An 18,182-nucleotide genomic window follows, 5' to 3' on the forward strand; every position below is an offset into this window, starting at 1 on the left:
GCTGTGATTGATGAGCCTTCAATGACACATGAAAATCACCCAAAGCCCATAATTTACATTTGGGTTCACTCTTAGTGTTGTACATTCTACGGGTTTGGACAAATGTATAATGACAGGTATCCAACGTTTTTACTGTCTCCATAGTTTTGCATTTTCAGAAAGTCATATAGTTTGAATCAAATAGTATGTAGCCTATTCAGATTAGCTTCTTTCACTTACTAATATGTGTTTAAGCTTCCTTCTTATCTTTTCATCCCTATATTTTCAAGATCAAATCAGTCAATCCTAAAGGAAATCAGTCCTGAATATTCATTGGAAGGACTCATGCTCAAGCTGAAGCTCCAATACTTTGGCCACCTGATGTGAAGAGCTGAATCATTGGAAAAGACCCTGATGCTGGGAAAGATTGAAGGCAGGAGAAGGGGACGACAGAGGATGAGATGGTTGGATGGCATCACTGACTCGATGGACATGAGTTTGAGGAAGCTCTGGGAGATGGTGATGGAGAGCGAAGCCTGGCATGCTGCAGTCCACAGGGTCGCAAAGAGTCAGATCCAACTGAGCAACTGAACAACAGCAATTATCTATCCGTGGCTTGATAGATATTTCTTTTTAGTGCTGAATCAGATTTCATTGTCTAGGTGTATCACAGTTATCTATCTGATCACTTACCGAAGGACATCTAGGTTGCTTTAAAGTTTTGGCAATTATTGAAGGTTGCTATAAACATCCACGTGCAGGTTTTTCAGTTCAGTTCAGTTCAGTTGCTCAGTCGTGTCCGACTCTTTGCAACCCCATGAATCGTAGCACGCCAGACCTCCCTGTCCATCACCAACTCCCGGAGTTCACTCAGACTCACGTCCATCGAGTCAGTGATGCCATCCAGCCATCTCATCCTCTGTTGTCCCCTTCTCCTCCTGCCCACAATCCTTCCCAGCATCACAGTCTTTTCCAATGAGTCAACTCTTCGCATGAGGTGGCCAAAGTACTGGAGTTTCAGCTTTAGCATCAGTCCTTCCAAAGAAATCCCAGGACTAATCTCCTTTAGAATGGACTGGTTGGATCTCCTTGCAGTCCAAGCGACTCTCAAGAGTCTTCTCCAACACCACAGTTCAAAAGCATCAATTCTTTGGCACTCAGCTTTCTTCACAGTCCAACTCTCACATCCATACATGACCACTGGAAAAACCATAGCCTTGACTAGATGGACCTTTGTTGGCAAAGGAATGTCTCTGCTTTTGAATATGCTATAGGTTGGTCATAACTTTCCTTCCAAAGAGTAAGCGTCTTTTAATTTCATGGCTGCAATCACCATCTGCAGTGATTGTGGAGTCCCCCAAAATAAAGTCTGACACTGTTTCCCCATCTATTTCCCATGAAGTGATGGGACCAGATGCCATGATCTTCATTTTCTGAATGTTGAGCTTTAAGCCAACTTTTTCACTCTCCACTTTCACTTTCATCAAGAGGCTTTTTAGTTCCTCTTCACTTTCTGCCATAAGGCTGGTGTCATCTGCATATCTGAGGTTATTGATATTTCTCCCGGCAATCTTGATTCCAGCTTATGCTTCTTCCAGCCCAGCGTTTCTCATGATGTACTCTGCATATAAGTTAAATAAGCAGGGTGACAATATACAGCCTTGATGTACTCCTTTTCCTATTGGAACCAGTCTGTTGTTCCATGTCCAGTTCTGACTGTTGCTTCCTGACCTGCATAGAGGCTTCTAATGAGGCAGGTCAGGTGGTCTGGTATTCCCATCTCTTTCAGAATGTTTTTAGGAGAACATAAATTTTCAACTCCTTTGGATAAATACCAAGGAATGAGATTTCTAGATTGTATGCCAAGAGTATGCTTACTTTTGTACAAAACCATCAAACTGTCTTCCGGGGTGGCTGTACTCTTTCACATTCCCACCAGCAAGGAATGAGGGTTTCCAGGGCTCCACAGGGTCATCAGCACGTGGTGTTGTCAGGGGTCCAGTGCCAGTGGCCTTTCTAAAGGTGTACTAGTAGTATCGTCTTGTTTTAGATTGCATTCCATAACATATGAGGTGAAGCATCTTCTCATATGCTCATCTGCCTTCTGAATATCTTCTTGGGTGAATTGTCTTCAAAGGTCTTTGGCCCATTTTAAAAATCGTGTTGTTTACTTTTTATCATTGAATTTTAAGAATGCTCTGTGTGTTTTGGATAACAACTTCTAAGACCGCTACTTTATTTCTTCCATGAATGATTTTAAGGGATGAAGAATTCAAAATAAATACCTTTTTCTGAGTAACTGTCTTCTAACTGCCTTGTATGAGTTTTCTGTGGCCGCTGTAACAAACGGCCACAAACTCGGTGGCTTAGAACAACAGAAATTCATTCTTTCACCGTCTGGAGAATGGACTGGAATCCAGATGTGGGCAGGGCCATTCTTCATCCAGAGGCTGTAGGGGGGAATCTGTTCCTGCCTCCTGACAGCATTTCTTTTCTTTCCTTTCTTTTAAAATACATATTTCTCTATTTAGCTGTGCACGTGGTTTCTTTGATCTTCACTGTGGCATGTGGGATTTTTAGCTGCAGCGTGTGGGACCTGACCAGGGACTGAACTTGGGCCCCCTGCATTGGAAGTGTGGAGTCTTTAGTCACTGGGCCACCAGGGACAGCATTCTTCACTGGTGGACACACCACTCCCATCGCCACTGTCTTTTCTCTGTGTGTCTTCCGTTCTGTCTATAGCAGGTTTCCCTCTGCCTCTCTCTTATATGGAAACATGGGAGTGAATTTAGGGTCCAGCTAGATAACCCAGGATAGTCCCCTATCTTAGACCCTTTAATCCTATCTGCAAAGACGCTTTCTCCAAACACAGTAACATTTACAGGTTCAAGGGATTAGGACATGGATATCTTTGGGGGGGAGGGGGGGACAATTTTCAGCCTATCACATGCCCTACACAACTTAAATTGCAAATTTGGGAGCTATTTTTGTGAAAATCATGCTAAATGCACCATCTCCAGATTTAAAGCATAGGATTAACAATATTCATAACAAGTCTGCTTAAGTATTTTTCCAGCTAATACTCCCCTAGTTGGCTATCAAGGTTATATAAATAATGGAACACACTGGCTCTGTTCTAGCCATCTCTGGATCCCTTCACACAGATGCTCCTTGCCTTTCCTAAGGGACCATCAGCCCTGCCCTCCCCTCAGCTCACCAAAGGAACTGTGTTTGCTGTTGGTCTGAAAAATATTTCCTTTCCCCAGGTTCTTACTGGAGAATAAAGCTCCTGACACCATTACACAATTCTTAATAAACTCAACTACAAGATAGAATGCTCACGAAGACTTGCCTAAAAATCACCTGTTATTCAACACAGCTTATGTATGATCCTAGGACTAAGACTATTCACTGGAGAGACAGGTACTTGTCCCTGTCACCCCACCCCCAGCCTCTGTTTTGGCATAAGACTAGTGGGCTCCCTTACAGGACATTAAGAGCTAGCCCATAGAGGTCATTTAGGATCCATGGGTGTACTATAAATTTACTAGTTTTTGTTTTGTAATTAATGAATATTTTGGAAGATACATGTTGAAGATATAAAAATTCTGTTTCTCCCTAAATTCGATTCATTAAGTTTAGAATTCATCCCTGGGGTGGATTCATTGAGATTTTCTATTTCTCTTAATTACTTCTCCATTGACTCACTGGCATCTTCTAAAAGAAAAGAGTTGATGAGGCCCTACTGTACAGCACAGGGAACTATGCTCAGTATTTTGCAATAACTTAAAAGGGAAAAGAATCTGAAAAAATAGATATGCAAGTATTTACAACTGAAACGGGCTTCCCAAATGGCACAGTGGTAAAGAATACGCCTGCTAATGCAAGAGGCGCAGGAGACACAGCTTTGATACCTGGGTTGGGAAGATCCCCTGGAGGAGGAAATGGCAACCCACCCCAGTATTCTTGTCTGGAGAATCCCATGAACAGAGGAGCCTAGTGGGCTGCAGTCCATGGGGCCGCAGAGAGTGGGACATGACTGAGCACACATGCATAAATAAAACACTTTGCTATTTACACAAAACCAAAACTACTGTAAATCAACTATACTTCAATCAAAATAAATAAATTAAAAAACCAAAAAGCATCAGCGGGTGCAATGTTAGGGAGGAGGCTGAGCTATCCATCACTGGGTACTTGATGCATATCTACAGCAGGACATTCTCTCTGGACTTGACACAGAGCAGCTCTTCTGAGGACCATTATTCATCTGACGGTGTGATCCATGCCCCTGCCTTACTCAGCCCACAGTTGACATCATTCCTAGCCCCGTTTAGAGCCTGTAGTGTGAACTTTTCATGTGTTGAACTTTTGGCTTTATTAAGCTTTCACTTCTTTCCATTTTTATGATTCCAACAAATGAATGAATATTTCAGTCTATCATTTCCAATCCTTTTTCTGGGGCATAAGGAGGAGTTTTAAATAATACATGTTATTTTAAAAAATCAATGATTGAAATATAAATCATATTTTTGGAGGAAATAGAAAGCGCATTTTTGGAGGAAATAGAAAGTGACCTCACACGTTCATGTTACATAGTATCTGAAACAAGGGTGTGTGTGACCTGAGACTGGGCCTCCTCTGACCAGAGTATGCTTCAGGGCCACAGTGATCCCTGGGGAGTCTGTTGCATTATTTGAAAACACCAGCTATAAAAACAACCCTAAAAAACTTAATCCCATTGATGATTCAGTTCATAACACGGTTCCCTATTGTTTCAGAAGCAAGAATTGCCTCTGTAGCCACTTCTTCCTCTTTTATTTACCCTGTTACAGATCCATGGTGCTTCTTGAGGATAGCATCATAATTTCTGCAAATAAGCAAGGGCCAGAGAAGAACACCCCATGAATTGTTTCAGCACTTTTATGTTTCACTGACTTACCTGCCCCTTGATAACTGAGCCCTTCTCTACCATTCATTATCATTACATAAAAATCCTTCTCTAAAGCTGTTCATTTATTCTTTATCCCTAAAATCACCTGTGAAATAGGTAGCCCCCCCTCATTTTTCACTAAGGACATACAGCACAGAGAAAGTGGAGAATGCCAAACAGGGTGATAGGAAAAGAAGATTCCTGCCTCATTCCTAGTAAGAAATGCAAAATTTCAACAAAGAATAGCTGGCCTCATTTTACAAAGTTAAATGAGATAGACACAGAAATCATCCAATGTTAATTTAGTGAACAAAGACTTGGGCTGTAATATTCTCTGGAATTACTGCATTTGTATCGGCTGCTGATGAGGGTGAGCCAGGCTTCGGTTTGGGGACCTTGCCATTTGCTAGTTACAGACATCTTCATGCTTGTTTGGGACTTTTCCGAAAGATGTATGGGAAGCACATTTTTGTCCCACTTCAATGCCTACCTTGGATGTTTTTATTGTTGTTTTTTAACTATGACAATCCCCTATTACTTTTTTTTTTTTTTTTGCAGTCAATGTCTCAATGTCTGCTGATTAGAAACCACATTACAGGAAAACCAATGGTATTACACAAGGTATAAATTTAAGTACAGAACCAAGACAGAAATTTTTACAAGAGACAAGTAGAGGCGAACCTTGGAGATCTTGTGGGTTTGGTCCCAGATTACCACAATAAAGCAAAGACTGCAACAAAGCCAAGTCCCCATGAATATCTTGCTTTCCATTACATTTAAAGGTTATGTGTATATCACACCAGGCTTCCCTAGTGGTTCAGACGGTAAAGAATCTGCCTGCAATATGGGAGACCTGGGTTCAATTCCTGGGTTGGGAAGATCTCCTGGAGAAGGGAATGGCTACCTACTTCAGTATTCTGGCCTGGAGAATTCCATGGACAGAGGAGCCTGGCAGGCTATAGTCCATGGGGTCACAAAGAGCTGGACATGACTGAGTGACTTGTACTTTACATCATACCATGGTCTATTAAGTATGCAATAGCATTAAAGTCTAAAAAACAATGCACATACCTTAATTAAAAATACTTTATTGCTAAAAAATGTTGATCATCATCTGAGCCTTCAGCGAGTCATAATATTTTGGCTGGTGGGAGAGTTTGAAATTATTTTGAGAATTACCAAAATGTGACAGAGAGACACGAAGTGAGCAAATGAGGTTGGAAAAACGGCACTGATAGGCCTGTTTGGCACAGGGTTGCCAAAAACCTTTTTTTTTTTTTTTTTTTTAATTTTATTTTATTTTTAAACTTTACATAACTGTATTAGATTTGCCAAATATCAAAATGAATCCGCTACAGGTATACATGTGTTCCCCATCCTGAACCCTCCTCCCTCCTCCCTTCCCATTCCATCCCTCTGGGTCGTCCCAGTGCACCAGCCCCAAGCATCCAGTATTGTGCATCGAACCTGGACTGGCAACTCATTTCATACATGATATTTACATGTTTCAATGCCATTCTCCCAAAACCTTTAATTTGAAAACAAGAATGCAATATCCACGAAGAACAATAAAGTGAAGCACAATAAAACAAGGTATGTCTATAGATGATTAAGTGAAGATGCCATTAAATACAGTATAATAGATATTGGGCATGGCAATTAGATGAATATGACTGAGTTGGGAGAACAGATAACTTCAGTCTTGTGTTAATTCCCTGTTTTCAAAAACATAATATCCAGGAACAAATGCAAATAAGGTTTTGAATTAACTGATGACAAAGCAAAACATATCACAGTCACCCTGGGAACTAGAGCTATGTGAGTTTAACCCAAAGTGAGAAGAATCTTAAATCTAAAAGCATTTCACCTAATAGTAACTACCCTAAGTATTAGACTAACTTATTTTTTCTTTTTGCATCAGGGTGCTTTAAAATGAAAACCCTTACTTGTATGCTGCTTGGCAGTACTGATGCTTTAAAAAAAAATCTCTTATCTCATTGTTCATTGTATCTAAGTTGTATCTAAGTTGTATCTAAGTCACTAAGTTGTGTCCACTTTTTTTGTGACCCCTATGGACTATATATAGCACACCAGGTTTCACTGTCCATCACCATCTCCCAGAGCTTCCTCAAACTCATGTCCATTGAATCAACCATCTCATCCACTGTCACCCCCTTCTCCTGCCCTCAGTCTTTCTCAGCTTTGGGATCTTTCCCAATGAGTCAGTTCTTCCCATCAGGTGGCCAAAGTATTGGAGCTAAAGCATCAGTCCTTCCAATGAATAGTCATGGTTAATTTCCTTTAGGATTGACTGGTTTGATCTTGCAGTCCAAGGAACTCTCAAGAGTCTTCTCCAGCACCACAATTCAAAAGCATCAGTTCTTTGGCCCTCAGCCTTCTTATGGTCCAACTCTCACATCTATATATGACTACTGGAAAAACCACAGGTTTGACTAGATGGACCTTTGTCAGCAAAGTGATGTCTCTGCATTGTAATATGCTGTCTAGGTTTGTCATAGCTTTTCTTCCAAAGAGAAAGTGTCTTTTAATTTTGTGGCTATAGGCATCATCCACAATGATTTTGGAGCCCAAGAAAATAAAATGTCACTACTTCCACTTTTTTTCTCATCTATTTGCTTATCTCATTGGATCTTTATAAAAAAATCAAGGAAGAAGTAAGTACATATTGTTCTTATTTTTTAAGACAAGGAAACGGAGACTCAGAATGACCGAGTGATTTCCCCAAAGCCACACAACTAGATGGTGATGGAAGGGGCTGACTCCCCAACTGGCTGGCCTGAAGATGAAGTTCTGTTTCTATCTGGCCATTACAGCTGCAGTTTTTCTTTTCATTTGATTCACTCCACGTGGAACGCTGATGTGCCTGGGGAAAAATCCACTCTATTCAAAGGTTGTTTCTCTTACAGTGTTTTTCAAAAACAAACCAAGGGTAATGCCTGTGTTTATTTAACAACGAAACCATCGCATGTTTCTATGAAAAATAGACCATCGACCTACCCTTTTACGGAGTTTTTCTGCAGCATCAAGCTCAGCTTTAATAGTCTTATCAAATTTATTTAATAGTTTAGGCTTCTTTTTCTTCACTGAAAGAAAAAAGAGGTTTATAATTTTTATTTTATTTTATGTCTAGAAATAGTTACAGCGAATAGTGATTTATAAAAGTAGTAAGAAATCCAGCATTGGTCACAAGCCAATTGGAACTGGAGGAGCGGTTCCTAATTCAACTGCTCACAAGGCTCTCCCCACCCCCGGGTTGACCCAGCCAGTAAATGCCATGCACAGGAACACAGCCTGGGACCTTTAACCCATGTGCTCCAAGGTGTTCTTGGGATTCTGGGTGAATACTGATATCCTGAAACTCTCAGGAGAGTGTTTCTGGAATGAAAAGGTAGGCATGATTTCTGAACTCTTTTAATCAACTTCTTGGGTAAGTCCCAAAGACCACTTACAAGATCTTTGAACATCTATAGTGTTTCCGATCAGGTAAAAGTAGGAAACGCCTCTCAAAAGGACTCAAGTGAGCAGGATTTCTTAGTTGAGGACTCAAGACCCTTCTGTGCATCCAGGACCTAAATTCCAGCATATTCCATACTTTAGCCAGAAGGGACCACCGCACGGATAAGTGTTGTGTCATTTCTGAGGCTAATTTCTCCAAGTAAAACGACTTATTCCTTTTCCTTTGAAAAGGAAGGGGAGGGTGGGATGAATTGGGAGAACAGCATTGACATATAGACACTACCATGTAAAACAGACAGCTAGTGGGAAGCGGCTATAAAGTTCAGGAGCTTAGCTTGGTGCTCTGTGATGGCCTAGAGGGGTGGGATGGGGTGAGGGAGGGAGGCTGTACAGGGACAGGATATATGTATATATGTATAGCTGGTTCACTTTGTTGTACGGTAGAAACTAACATAACATTGTAAAGTAATTATATGCCAATAATAAAATTTTTTTTAAATAAAGAAAAATATACCCCTCCTTTAATAATCAGCTCAAAACCACATTCATTCCACATATCACCCATGCAAGCACTCTGTTCTTTTTTCTCTCTCTCTTTCTATTACACGTCTGAAGTCCTCAGCACAATGCATACATCTTTTTTTGTGGTTCTTCCCCATATTATATGGGGCTTTTATTATAATAACATCTTGGTCTCTTTCTAAACCATAAAACTGTAGCTTGCCAGGATGCTCTGTCCAAGGGATTTTCCAGGCAAGAATACTGGAGTGGGCTGCTATTTTCTCCTCCAGGGGATCTTCTCAACCCAGGGATCAAACCCACATCTCTTGCATTGACAGGTGGATTCTTTACCACTGCACCACCTGGGAAGCTATTTAGTTCAGTTCAGTCACTCAGTCGTGTCTGACTCTTTGCAACCCCATGAATCGCAGCACACCAGGCCTCCCTGTCCATCACCAACTCCTGGAATTCACTCAAACTCAGGTCCATCGAGTCAGGGATGCCATCCAGCCATCTCATCCTCTGTCGTCCCCTTCTCCTCCTGCCTCCAATCCCTCCCAGCATCAGGGTCTTTTCCAATGAGTCAACTCTTCGCATGAGGTGGCCAAAGTATTGGAGTTTCAACTTTAGCATCAGTCCCTCCAATGAACACTCAGGACTGATATCCTTTAGAATGGACTGGTTGGATCTCCTTGCAGTCCAAGGGACTCTCAAGAGTCTTCTCCAACACCACAGTTCAAAAGCATCAGTTCTTTGGTGCTCAGCTTTCTTCACAGTCCAACTCTCACATCCATACATGACCACTGGAAAAACCATAGCCTTGACTAGACGGACCTTTGTTGGCAAAGTAATGTCTCTGCTTTTGAATATGCTATCTAGGTTGGTCATAACTTTCCTTCCAAAGAGTAAGCGTCTTTTAATTTCATGGCTGCAATCACCACCTGCAGTGATTTTGGAGCCCCCAAAAATAAAGTCTGACACTATTTCCACTGTTTCCCCATCTATTTCCCATGAAGTGATGGGACCAGATGCCATGATCTTTGTTTTCTAAATGTTGAGCTTTAAGCCAATTTTTTCACTCTCCTCTTTCACTTTCATCAAGAGGCTTTTTAGTTCCTCTTCACTTTCTGCCATAAAGGTGGTGTCATCTGCATATCTGAGGTTATTGATATTTCTCCCGGCAATCTTGAATGCTTCTTCCAGCCCAGCATTTCTCATGATGTACTCTGCATATGTTAAATAAGCAGGGTGACAATATACAGCCTTGACGTACTCCTTTTCCTATTGGAACCAGTCTGTTGTTCCATGTCCAGTTCTAACTGTTGCTTCCTAACCTGCATATAGGTTTCTCAAGAGGCAGGTCAGGTGGTCTGGTATTCCCATCTCTTTCAGAATTTTCCACAGTTTATTGTGATCCACACAGTCAAAGGCTTTGGCATAGTCAATAAGGCAGAAATAGATGTTTTTCTGGAACTCTCTTGCTTTTTCCATGATCCAGCAGATGTTGGCAATTTGATCTCTGGTTCCTCTGCCTTTTCTAAAACCAGCTTGAACATCTGGAAGCTATTACTCACTCACAAATCTTGACTTGGGAATATGGGCTGTATTTCCAAGCACCCCACACTCCAGGTTAACCATCAAATTGTCCCAGTGGCCATAGCCACTGCGAATGCTTCCAGATCATTTTCTTCCCAGTCCCACCTTGTGAGTAAGTTACCCTGTAATAAATGGATCCATTGATTACACAAAGACTCCTGCATCATTTTTTGGTCTCGAAATGCCTTCTCAGTTCAGTGGGCACTTTTTGTTCCATCTATTCTCCAACATCTCCCCTCTCTCATCTATGTGTCCCAGTCGAATGATTTCCAAAAGGAGGGAAGTTTCCTAAAAACTTTAGCCTCCTGCCTCTCCCCACAAGGAAAGTGGTGTGACTTATCTGATTACTGAGCTTGGGGGAAGCGATAAGCTTGTGTAGCTCAGCCCCACCCCTTCCCTTCCTCTAGCACATGTACCTCTATTGTGCTGGGCTGGTAGCATGTGATCCAGGGAGGGGACACACGTGGCAGAACTAGGGCTGCTGCATGATGCCTGGAGTGAGTGGATATATCCAGTTCTGGGGTTCAAGATTACGACACCTGTTATTCCTGCTCATTTAAGTCCATTCTTCAATTTGGCTTTCATCAGTAATAAGGCTGACACTTTGATCACTGATTCCTTCATTCCTTGTAATATATATTTTAAATTTCTATTGGAGTATAGTTGATTTGCAATGTTGTATTAGTTTCAGGTGTACTGCAAAGTGAATCAGTTACACGTATACATATATCCACTATTTTTAAGATTCTTTTCCCATACAAGCCATTGCAGAGTACTGAGTAGAGTTCCCTGTGCTACACAGTAGGCTCTCATTAGTTATTTATTTTATCTATATATAACTAATAAGAAATGATTGACCTAGTGTGCACATGTCAATCCCAGTATCCCAGTTTATCCCTCTCCCTTTTCCTCTTGGTAACCATAAGTCTGTTTTCTACATCTGTGACTCTGCTTCTATTTTGTAAACAAGTTCACTTGTACCTATTTTTTTAGATTCCACATATAAGCAATGTCAGATATTTGTCTTTCTGTGTCTGCCTGACTTGCTTCACTTAGTATGACAATCTCTAGGTCCATCTATGATGTTTCAAATGGCATTATTTTGTTCTTTTTCATGACTGTAATATTCCATTATATATAACTCCTAGGCATATACCCAAAGAAAACCAGAGTTCAAGAAGATACAGGCACCCTGATGTTCATTCCAGCACAATTTACAATAGTCAATATATGGCAGCAACCCTAATGTCTATCAACAGAGGAATGGATAAAGAAGATTTAGTACATGTATCATTCCTTCTATATTTTTTAAAGTTGCTATCCTTTTTGTTTATTTCACCTTTCTCTTCTCCTCTCCCCAAACCCCGAGGTCCCCTGTTGTGGAAAAATATGTCTAAGGCAGAGACTGTAAAATAGTGGCCAATGGGAACTTTAATGGCATATCATGCTATGTGAGCATTCATGTTGAGGACATGGGAAATGAGCTGACACTTGACTGAGACGGGGATTTATAAGTGGTGGGAGCTATTGTCATATCACCCACCAGTGATCCATGTCTCTCAATCGCTCACTTTGGTTTTGTAGAAGTGTTGGCAGCAGAATGACAGCACGACCAGGACAGCCTGGTGTGCAGAGGGATTAACTGCAGGCATCAGCACTTTTTCCACGTACGTCGCCCATGTTGTACAGTTAAAGTTAACATGAAGCTTACTCATTATGGGGGGAAAAAACTATTGGCAGCTTAGGACAGCCAAAATAGTTAACAGTAAAATATGCATACATGCTACCGCATATAAAATAGATAGCCAATGGAAATTTGCTGTGTGACTCGGGGAATTCAAACTGGGGCTCTGTAACAACCTAAAGGGGTAGAAAAGGGTGGGAGGTGGGAGGGAGGTACAAGAGGGAGAGGACATATGTACACCTATGTCTAATTCATGTTGATGTATGTCAGAAATCAAGCCAAATTGTAAAGCAATTTTCCTTCAATTAAAAATAAATAAATTTAAAAATTAATTTAAAATGTTTGTTAAATAGCCATACTATACTGTGTCAAAATATTTCAATATATCATAAAAAAACAGAACATTAAAAATCTCAAAGCACCTGTTACCAAAAGAAATCACTTTGACCCATCTTTTCCTATATCTTCCTCTTGAGTAGCTGCTAATATTGCTCCTCCCTCTGAAATTCGAGTTTATTTCTACCATGAATATGTGTAAGCGTATAAAAACCTAAAAAGCATACAATCTTCCCAATTGTAAAACAAAACAAAACAACCACAGACAGATCTGTTCCTTCTTGTTCTGGGAAGCCTGTTGGTCTCACTACAGAAACAGCAATGGATTCTCAGGGTTTGTGATGGGACAGGGCAGACTCTCCCAGGCTTTTTTGGGTCTTGGTGTTCTTGTTGACAAGTGAGTGACTTGGGCTGGGTCCTTAAGGTCTCTTTGAACAAATCTTGCACTTCTAATTTCCAGTTGATTTTAAACCATGTCAATTATCTTTCAAAGCAGACCTAGAAGTATTGAGCCGGGTTGTTCATTTTGCTAAATTTGGATTTTTAAATGGTTTGTGACTTCCCTGGTAGCTCAGATGGTAAAGAGTCTGTCTGCAATGCGGGAGACCTGGGTTCGATCCCTGGGTTGGGAAGATCCCCTGGAGGAGGAAATGGTAACCCACTCCAGTATTCTTGCCTGGAGAATCCCATGGATAGAGGAGCCTGGTGGGCACCAGTCCATGGGTTGCAAAGAGTTGGATATGACTGAGTGACTAAGCACAGCACAAAATGGTTTAGGAAGCAGCTGTCTATAGTTTTATTAAACTTCGTACTTTTTCTTGGGGTAAGGGGCAGGGGAGGTCACTGCCATTACAAGTCTTTTATCCTTTTCTAAAACCATAAAGAAGGGAAAAAAAACAAAACAACCAGTTGCATTTCAAATCCTGACTTCCCTTACCGTGGTTGAAACATTAAGAGCAAATGAAATGAAAAAGAAGAAACATTGAAAATATAATTAAAGGCACAAAAAAAGACTAACAGTACACATGTAGATTAAAGTTAAATGCAGACTCCCTTTCCATTCCACTTGGTGTTTGCCTACTATGGTATGTGAGGAGACCACGGTCTTACTGGGGAGAAAGCTGTAAACAGATAATGAACGCTTAGAGGAATGAGGATATTTGTAAGGGTGAGCTAGGAGTGTTGTTAAGTTTTCCGTGAGCCAGCAGAGAAAGCTTCCTGGAGAAATGGAGAATTAAAGTACATATGCAAGTAGACATAGCATTCAGGGCAGAGGACAGAGTATTTATTTTGTAAACCAATCACAAGTTTGGGAAGTTGTATTTTCACCATTAGTTCTTTTTCTTGTAAGTCAAAGGCTAAAAATCTCCTCCTTGCATGCTAGGGTTTGGTGCAATATCCATGTTGTTCAGTCGCTAAGTTACGTCTGACTCTTTGAACAAAACGTGGTCCACTGGAGAAGGGAATGGCAAACCACTTCAGTATTTCTTGCCTTGAGAATCCCATGAACAGTATGAAAAGGCAAAAAGATATGACACTGAAAGATGAACCCCCGGATCAGTAGGTGCCCAATATTCTACCGGGGTGGAGTAGAGAAACAGCAATATACATGAATGTTCTTATAATGGGAATCTGGGCTTTTCCAGAATTTCCTGACAGTAGAGATCATCCTCAGGGACCCCAGACATGGACTTGCCTTCCCCCAAATCCAGAAATGTAGCCTTAGTGACACAGAGCCTGCTTTCAGAGCAAGAAGAGCCCTGAAATGCATGTTTGGGGTGTTTCAGTTTTGTAGAGAGAAAATTCCACCCCATCTCTAAATGGTGCACAGCTAGAATGAGCCTTTGGAAACCATGTGAGAAAAAACGTGGACAGCTGTAGCCCCACTCCACCCAGATGGGGGATGTGGGTTGGTTCCCACGCTGATGGCCAAAGTGTCTGCTCGGCTGGGAGCTGCCATCTGCTTTTGATACAGTATTGTCCTGCTGATTAAGGCCCTTGATTTAATGTCACTCTGAAAAAGAGAGAGGGTAAAAGCTTCTCCCACCAACTCAAGACCCATCTGAAATGCTGCATTTGGTCAAGAAAAACACATACATCCTGAAATAACTCTATAATCGTTGTTTCCTAGAACCTTTACTGCCTTTCACAAATTGACTCCTGGTGGTGGTTTAGTTGCTAAGTCTTGTCCAACTCAATGGACTGTAGCCCTCAAGGCTCCTCTGTCCATGGGATTCTCCAGGCAAGAATACTGGAGTGAACTGCCATTCCCTTCTCCAGGGGATCCTCCCGACCCAGGGATCAAACTTGAGTCTCCTGCATTGGCAGGCAGATTCTTTACCACTGAGCCAGCAGGGAAGCCACACATTGACTCCTAGTCACTCTGTTTTTACCTCCTCTTACTCTACCTGGAAAGCAGATTATATTCCTTTTACACAGACTATCAAATTTCACATAAACTTTTGATACTTCCAAGATTTTTCTCATGGTTTTTTGATGGTTTTATCTGGAAAACCCTTCCTTCTACTCCCAAAGAATACTCTGCTTCAACTTTGGGGACCAGGTTTAAATGCTATTTCCTCTATCAAGTCATCTAAAAATATCTTCATAAAACACACACACACACACACACCCTTTCTCTTCTGTGCTCATATAACACTTTGTTTCTGTAAATAGTAAAGCTTCAGGCTGTGTTTAAGTTGGCCATATGGTTATGTATAATGTACACTCACTTCCCCATACCACCCCCACCCAGCTGGATTGTTTATTTCTGTAAGGAAAGAACTGTGTCTTCCTCATAATTTATTTCCAGTACAGCACATGGCCAGTCCCACAAAAAGTCTTCAACAAACGTTTCTGAACAGATATAAATACACACACGTATGAATAAATCAAGATAGTCCATGAAATCTTGCCATTTGTGACAATATAGATGGACCTACAGGATATAACCTTAAGTGAAATAAGTCAGACACAGAAGGACAAATACTGTATGATTTCACTTCTAGGTGGAATCTAAAAAATGAAACAAATGAACAAACAAAATAAGACAGAAACAGATTCATAGATACAGAGAACAAACTGGTGGTTGACAGAGGGGCAAAGGTTGGGAAGATGGGTGAAAAAGGGAGAGAAGAGTAAGACGCCAAACTTCCATCTCTGAAATAAATTAGTAACACGGATGGCATGTCACATAGGGTATTCATCAATAGTATTGTAACAACTTGGTATGGCATATTACATAGGGAATACAAGCAATAATATTGTAACAACTTGGTATGATGACAGGTGGTAACTAGACTTGGTGATCATTTCATCATGTATAAAAAATACCAAATTACTATGGTGCACACCTGAATGCAATTTATATGTTAACTATATAGCTCAATAAAAAAGGATATTCCAGAAGTGGATAGGATAATGTCAATTTGTAACTTAGGCATATTGGCTATTTCCTGCATTGCAGGTGGATTCTTTACCACTGAGCCACTGGGGAAGCCTCATATTGGCTATTTAAAAGCCAATCAGAAAATTCCAAGCACCCAAGATGGAGAATGGGCTTCCCTGGTGGCTCAGTGCTAAAGAATCTGCCTGCAATGCAGGAGCTGCAGGTTTGATCCCTGGGTTGGGAAGATGCCCTGGAGGAGGGCATGGCAACCCACTCCAGTATTCTTGCCTGAAGAATCCCATGGACAGAGGAGCCTGGCAGACTCCAGTCCATAGGGTCACAAAGAGTCAGATACAACTGAAGCAACTTAGAACACACAAGATGGAGAATAAATTCAGAATAAAAGTACCTGGCTTTATAAAGAGTTCAAAAAGTGTCAAAAAACAGCTAAAAAGGGGACGCAGAAGGAAGGTATGAGACAGACACAACGTATGTGCAAGACAAACCCCACTGCAGATTTTATAGAGAATACCAATATTTATTTTAGTTTTTCCATATATTTAGAATTTAGAACATAATGGCAGAGTACTAGACACAACTAACTAGTAAGGTCTTGGACTGAAAAGTTCAGCTGATTTTAGTAGAACATACAAACTTCACTAAGCAGCCTGCTTTTATGTTCTGAGTCACTGCTTAATGCCTTGTCAAATTACTTGCTGATAATGGTAGTTGAGATTCATGGATCACTTACTCTGTTAGACACGGGCAACTAACCCAGGCTGTACAAACTGTCAACAGTAGGAGCCAAGACTGGAGTCTGGGGTTGTCTTGATTCCACTGTCTATGCTTTTGACTCTTTTGTTGTCAACCTGGCATCTAACCCCAAAGTTAAGAAACCAGGGTGTTCAGCATGCTTGGAGAGTGATGACTGAGTGGAATCAAGTACTAGTGTAAATTATTATGTTGTGTAAGGAAGTAGCTGAATTTTGTACTATTTGTCTCAGAGGATAAAGGCCGTGAAATAATCACAGTGATTTTCCTTCATCTTGTGTCTCAAAGACCGAGCATGTTCACATTACTCAGAGAACACCTGGCGGAGCAGGAAGGGCACGGGGAATGGAGTCTGGAGATCAGAGTGTGAGCCTCAGTTCTGCCTTTTTTAGACAACTTGCTTGGTCTCAATTCCCTGAAATGGGAATAACATCTGACTCCCCTACCTACCAACCATCAGTTCAGTTCAGTCGCTCAGTCGTGTCTGACTCTTTGCAACCCCATGAATTGCAGCACACCAGGCCTCCCTGTCCATCACCAACTCCCGGAGTTCACCCAGACTCACGTCCATTGAGTCAGTGATGCCATCCAGCCATCTCATCCTCTGTCGTCCCCTTCTCCTCCTGCCCCCAATCCCTCCCAGCATCAGAGTCTTTTCCAGTGAGTCAACTCTTCACATGAGGTGGCCAAAGTACCAACCATAAAGGAACATAAAACATCATAAATGTTCCTCATGGCTCCCATCTACAATACCTTTTTTCATTTCCTTTAAAATACTGCTCTTTAATTAAATGGGAGATTTGTAGGACCTACCTTATTAGAAAAATGTTTGAGGAATTAATTTTTTTAAGATACAAGATTTGCTCTACAGTCAAACATTTCCTTGTCAGAGATTTTGGGCAAGTAATAATTTTGCCTGAAAAAATTAAGTGTGTATTTCCTGGGTCAACAAAGGACAAAGTAATTACAGCTCAACTATACTTTCTTTGGCTTCCCAGGTGGCCCTATGGTAAAGAATCCACCTGCCAATGCAGGAGATGCAGCTTCAATCCCTGGGTTGGGAAGATTCCCTGGGGGAGGAAATGGCAACCCACTCCAGTATTCTTGCCTGGGAAAATCAATGGACAGAGGTGCCTGGTGGGCTACAGTCCACAAAGAGTTGGACATGACTCAGCGACTAAACAACAACAAATACTTGCCTTGCTTCCTAAAGTCTACAATGTGTTTTCAAGTAGGACTACATAAAATATATAGGTATCCAAAGGTAGAATTGAATGAAAAATAATCTAAAATGCAAAATGATTTAAGGGAAGGAGAAGTAAACCCAAAATAAGACATTGAAGAAGAATGTGTTCTTTATCTGAGATGCAGCTCGAAGCTGAAATAATCATGTAATGCTTTATTGCAGTATTATTCATGTTAACTAGTTAAACCAAGACAGACTCCATAGCACATTTTAATCTTCTTATGTTATAATTGGGAGTTAATTTTGCTTTTCTCTCAAAAGTCAATGATGG

At 41.0% G+C, this 18,182-nt stretch overlaps 1 protein-coding gene across 14 annotated transcripts in view; it reads right to left on the reverse strand.

Annotated features, from left to right (window-relative positions):
- Positions 1–18,182, reverse strand: part of ASPH (aspartate beta-hydroxylase) — a 187,721-nt gene that overhangs the window by 54,677 nt on the left and 114,862 nt on the right. For all 14 annotated transcript variants that reach the window (XM_055546079.1, XM_055546077.1, XM_055546071.1 and 11 more), the window contains one exon: positions 7,931–8,016. In XM_055546079.1, the coding sequence (XP_055402054.1) occupies positions 7,931–8,016 (86 nt within the window). The remainder of the gene's footprint in view (positions 1–7,930; positions 8,017–18,182) is intronic.

The sequence above is a fragment of the Bubalus kerabau genome, chromosome 14 (genome assembly GCF_029407905.1).
Source record: "Bubalus kerabau isolate K-KA32 ecotype Philippines breed swamp buffalo chromosome 14, PCC_UOA_SB_1v2, whole genome shotgun sequence".
NCBI lineage: Eukaryota > Metazoa > Chordata > Mammalia > Artiodactyla > Bovidae > Bubalus > Bubalus kerabau.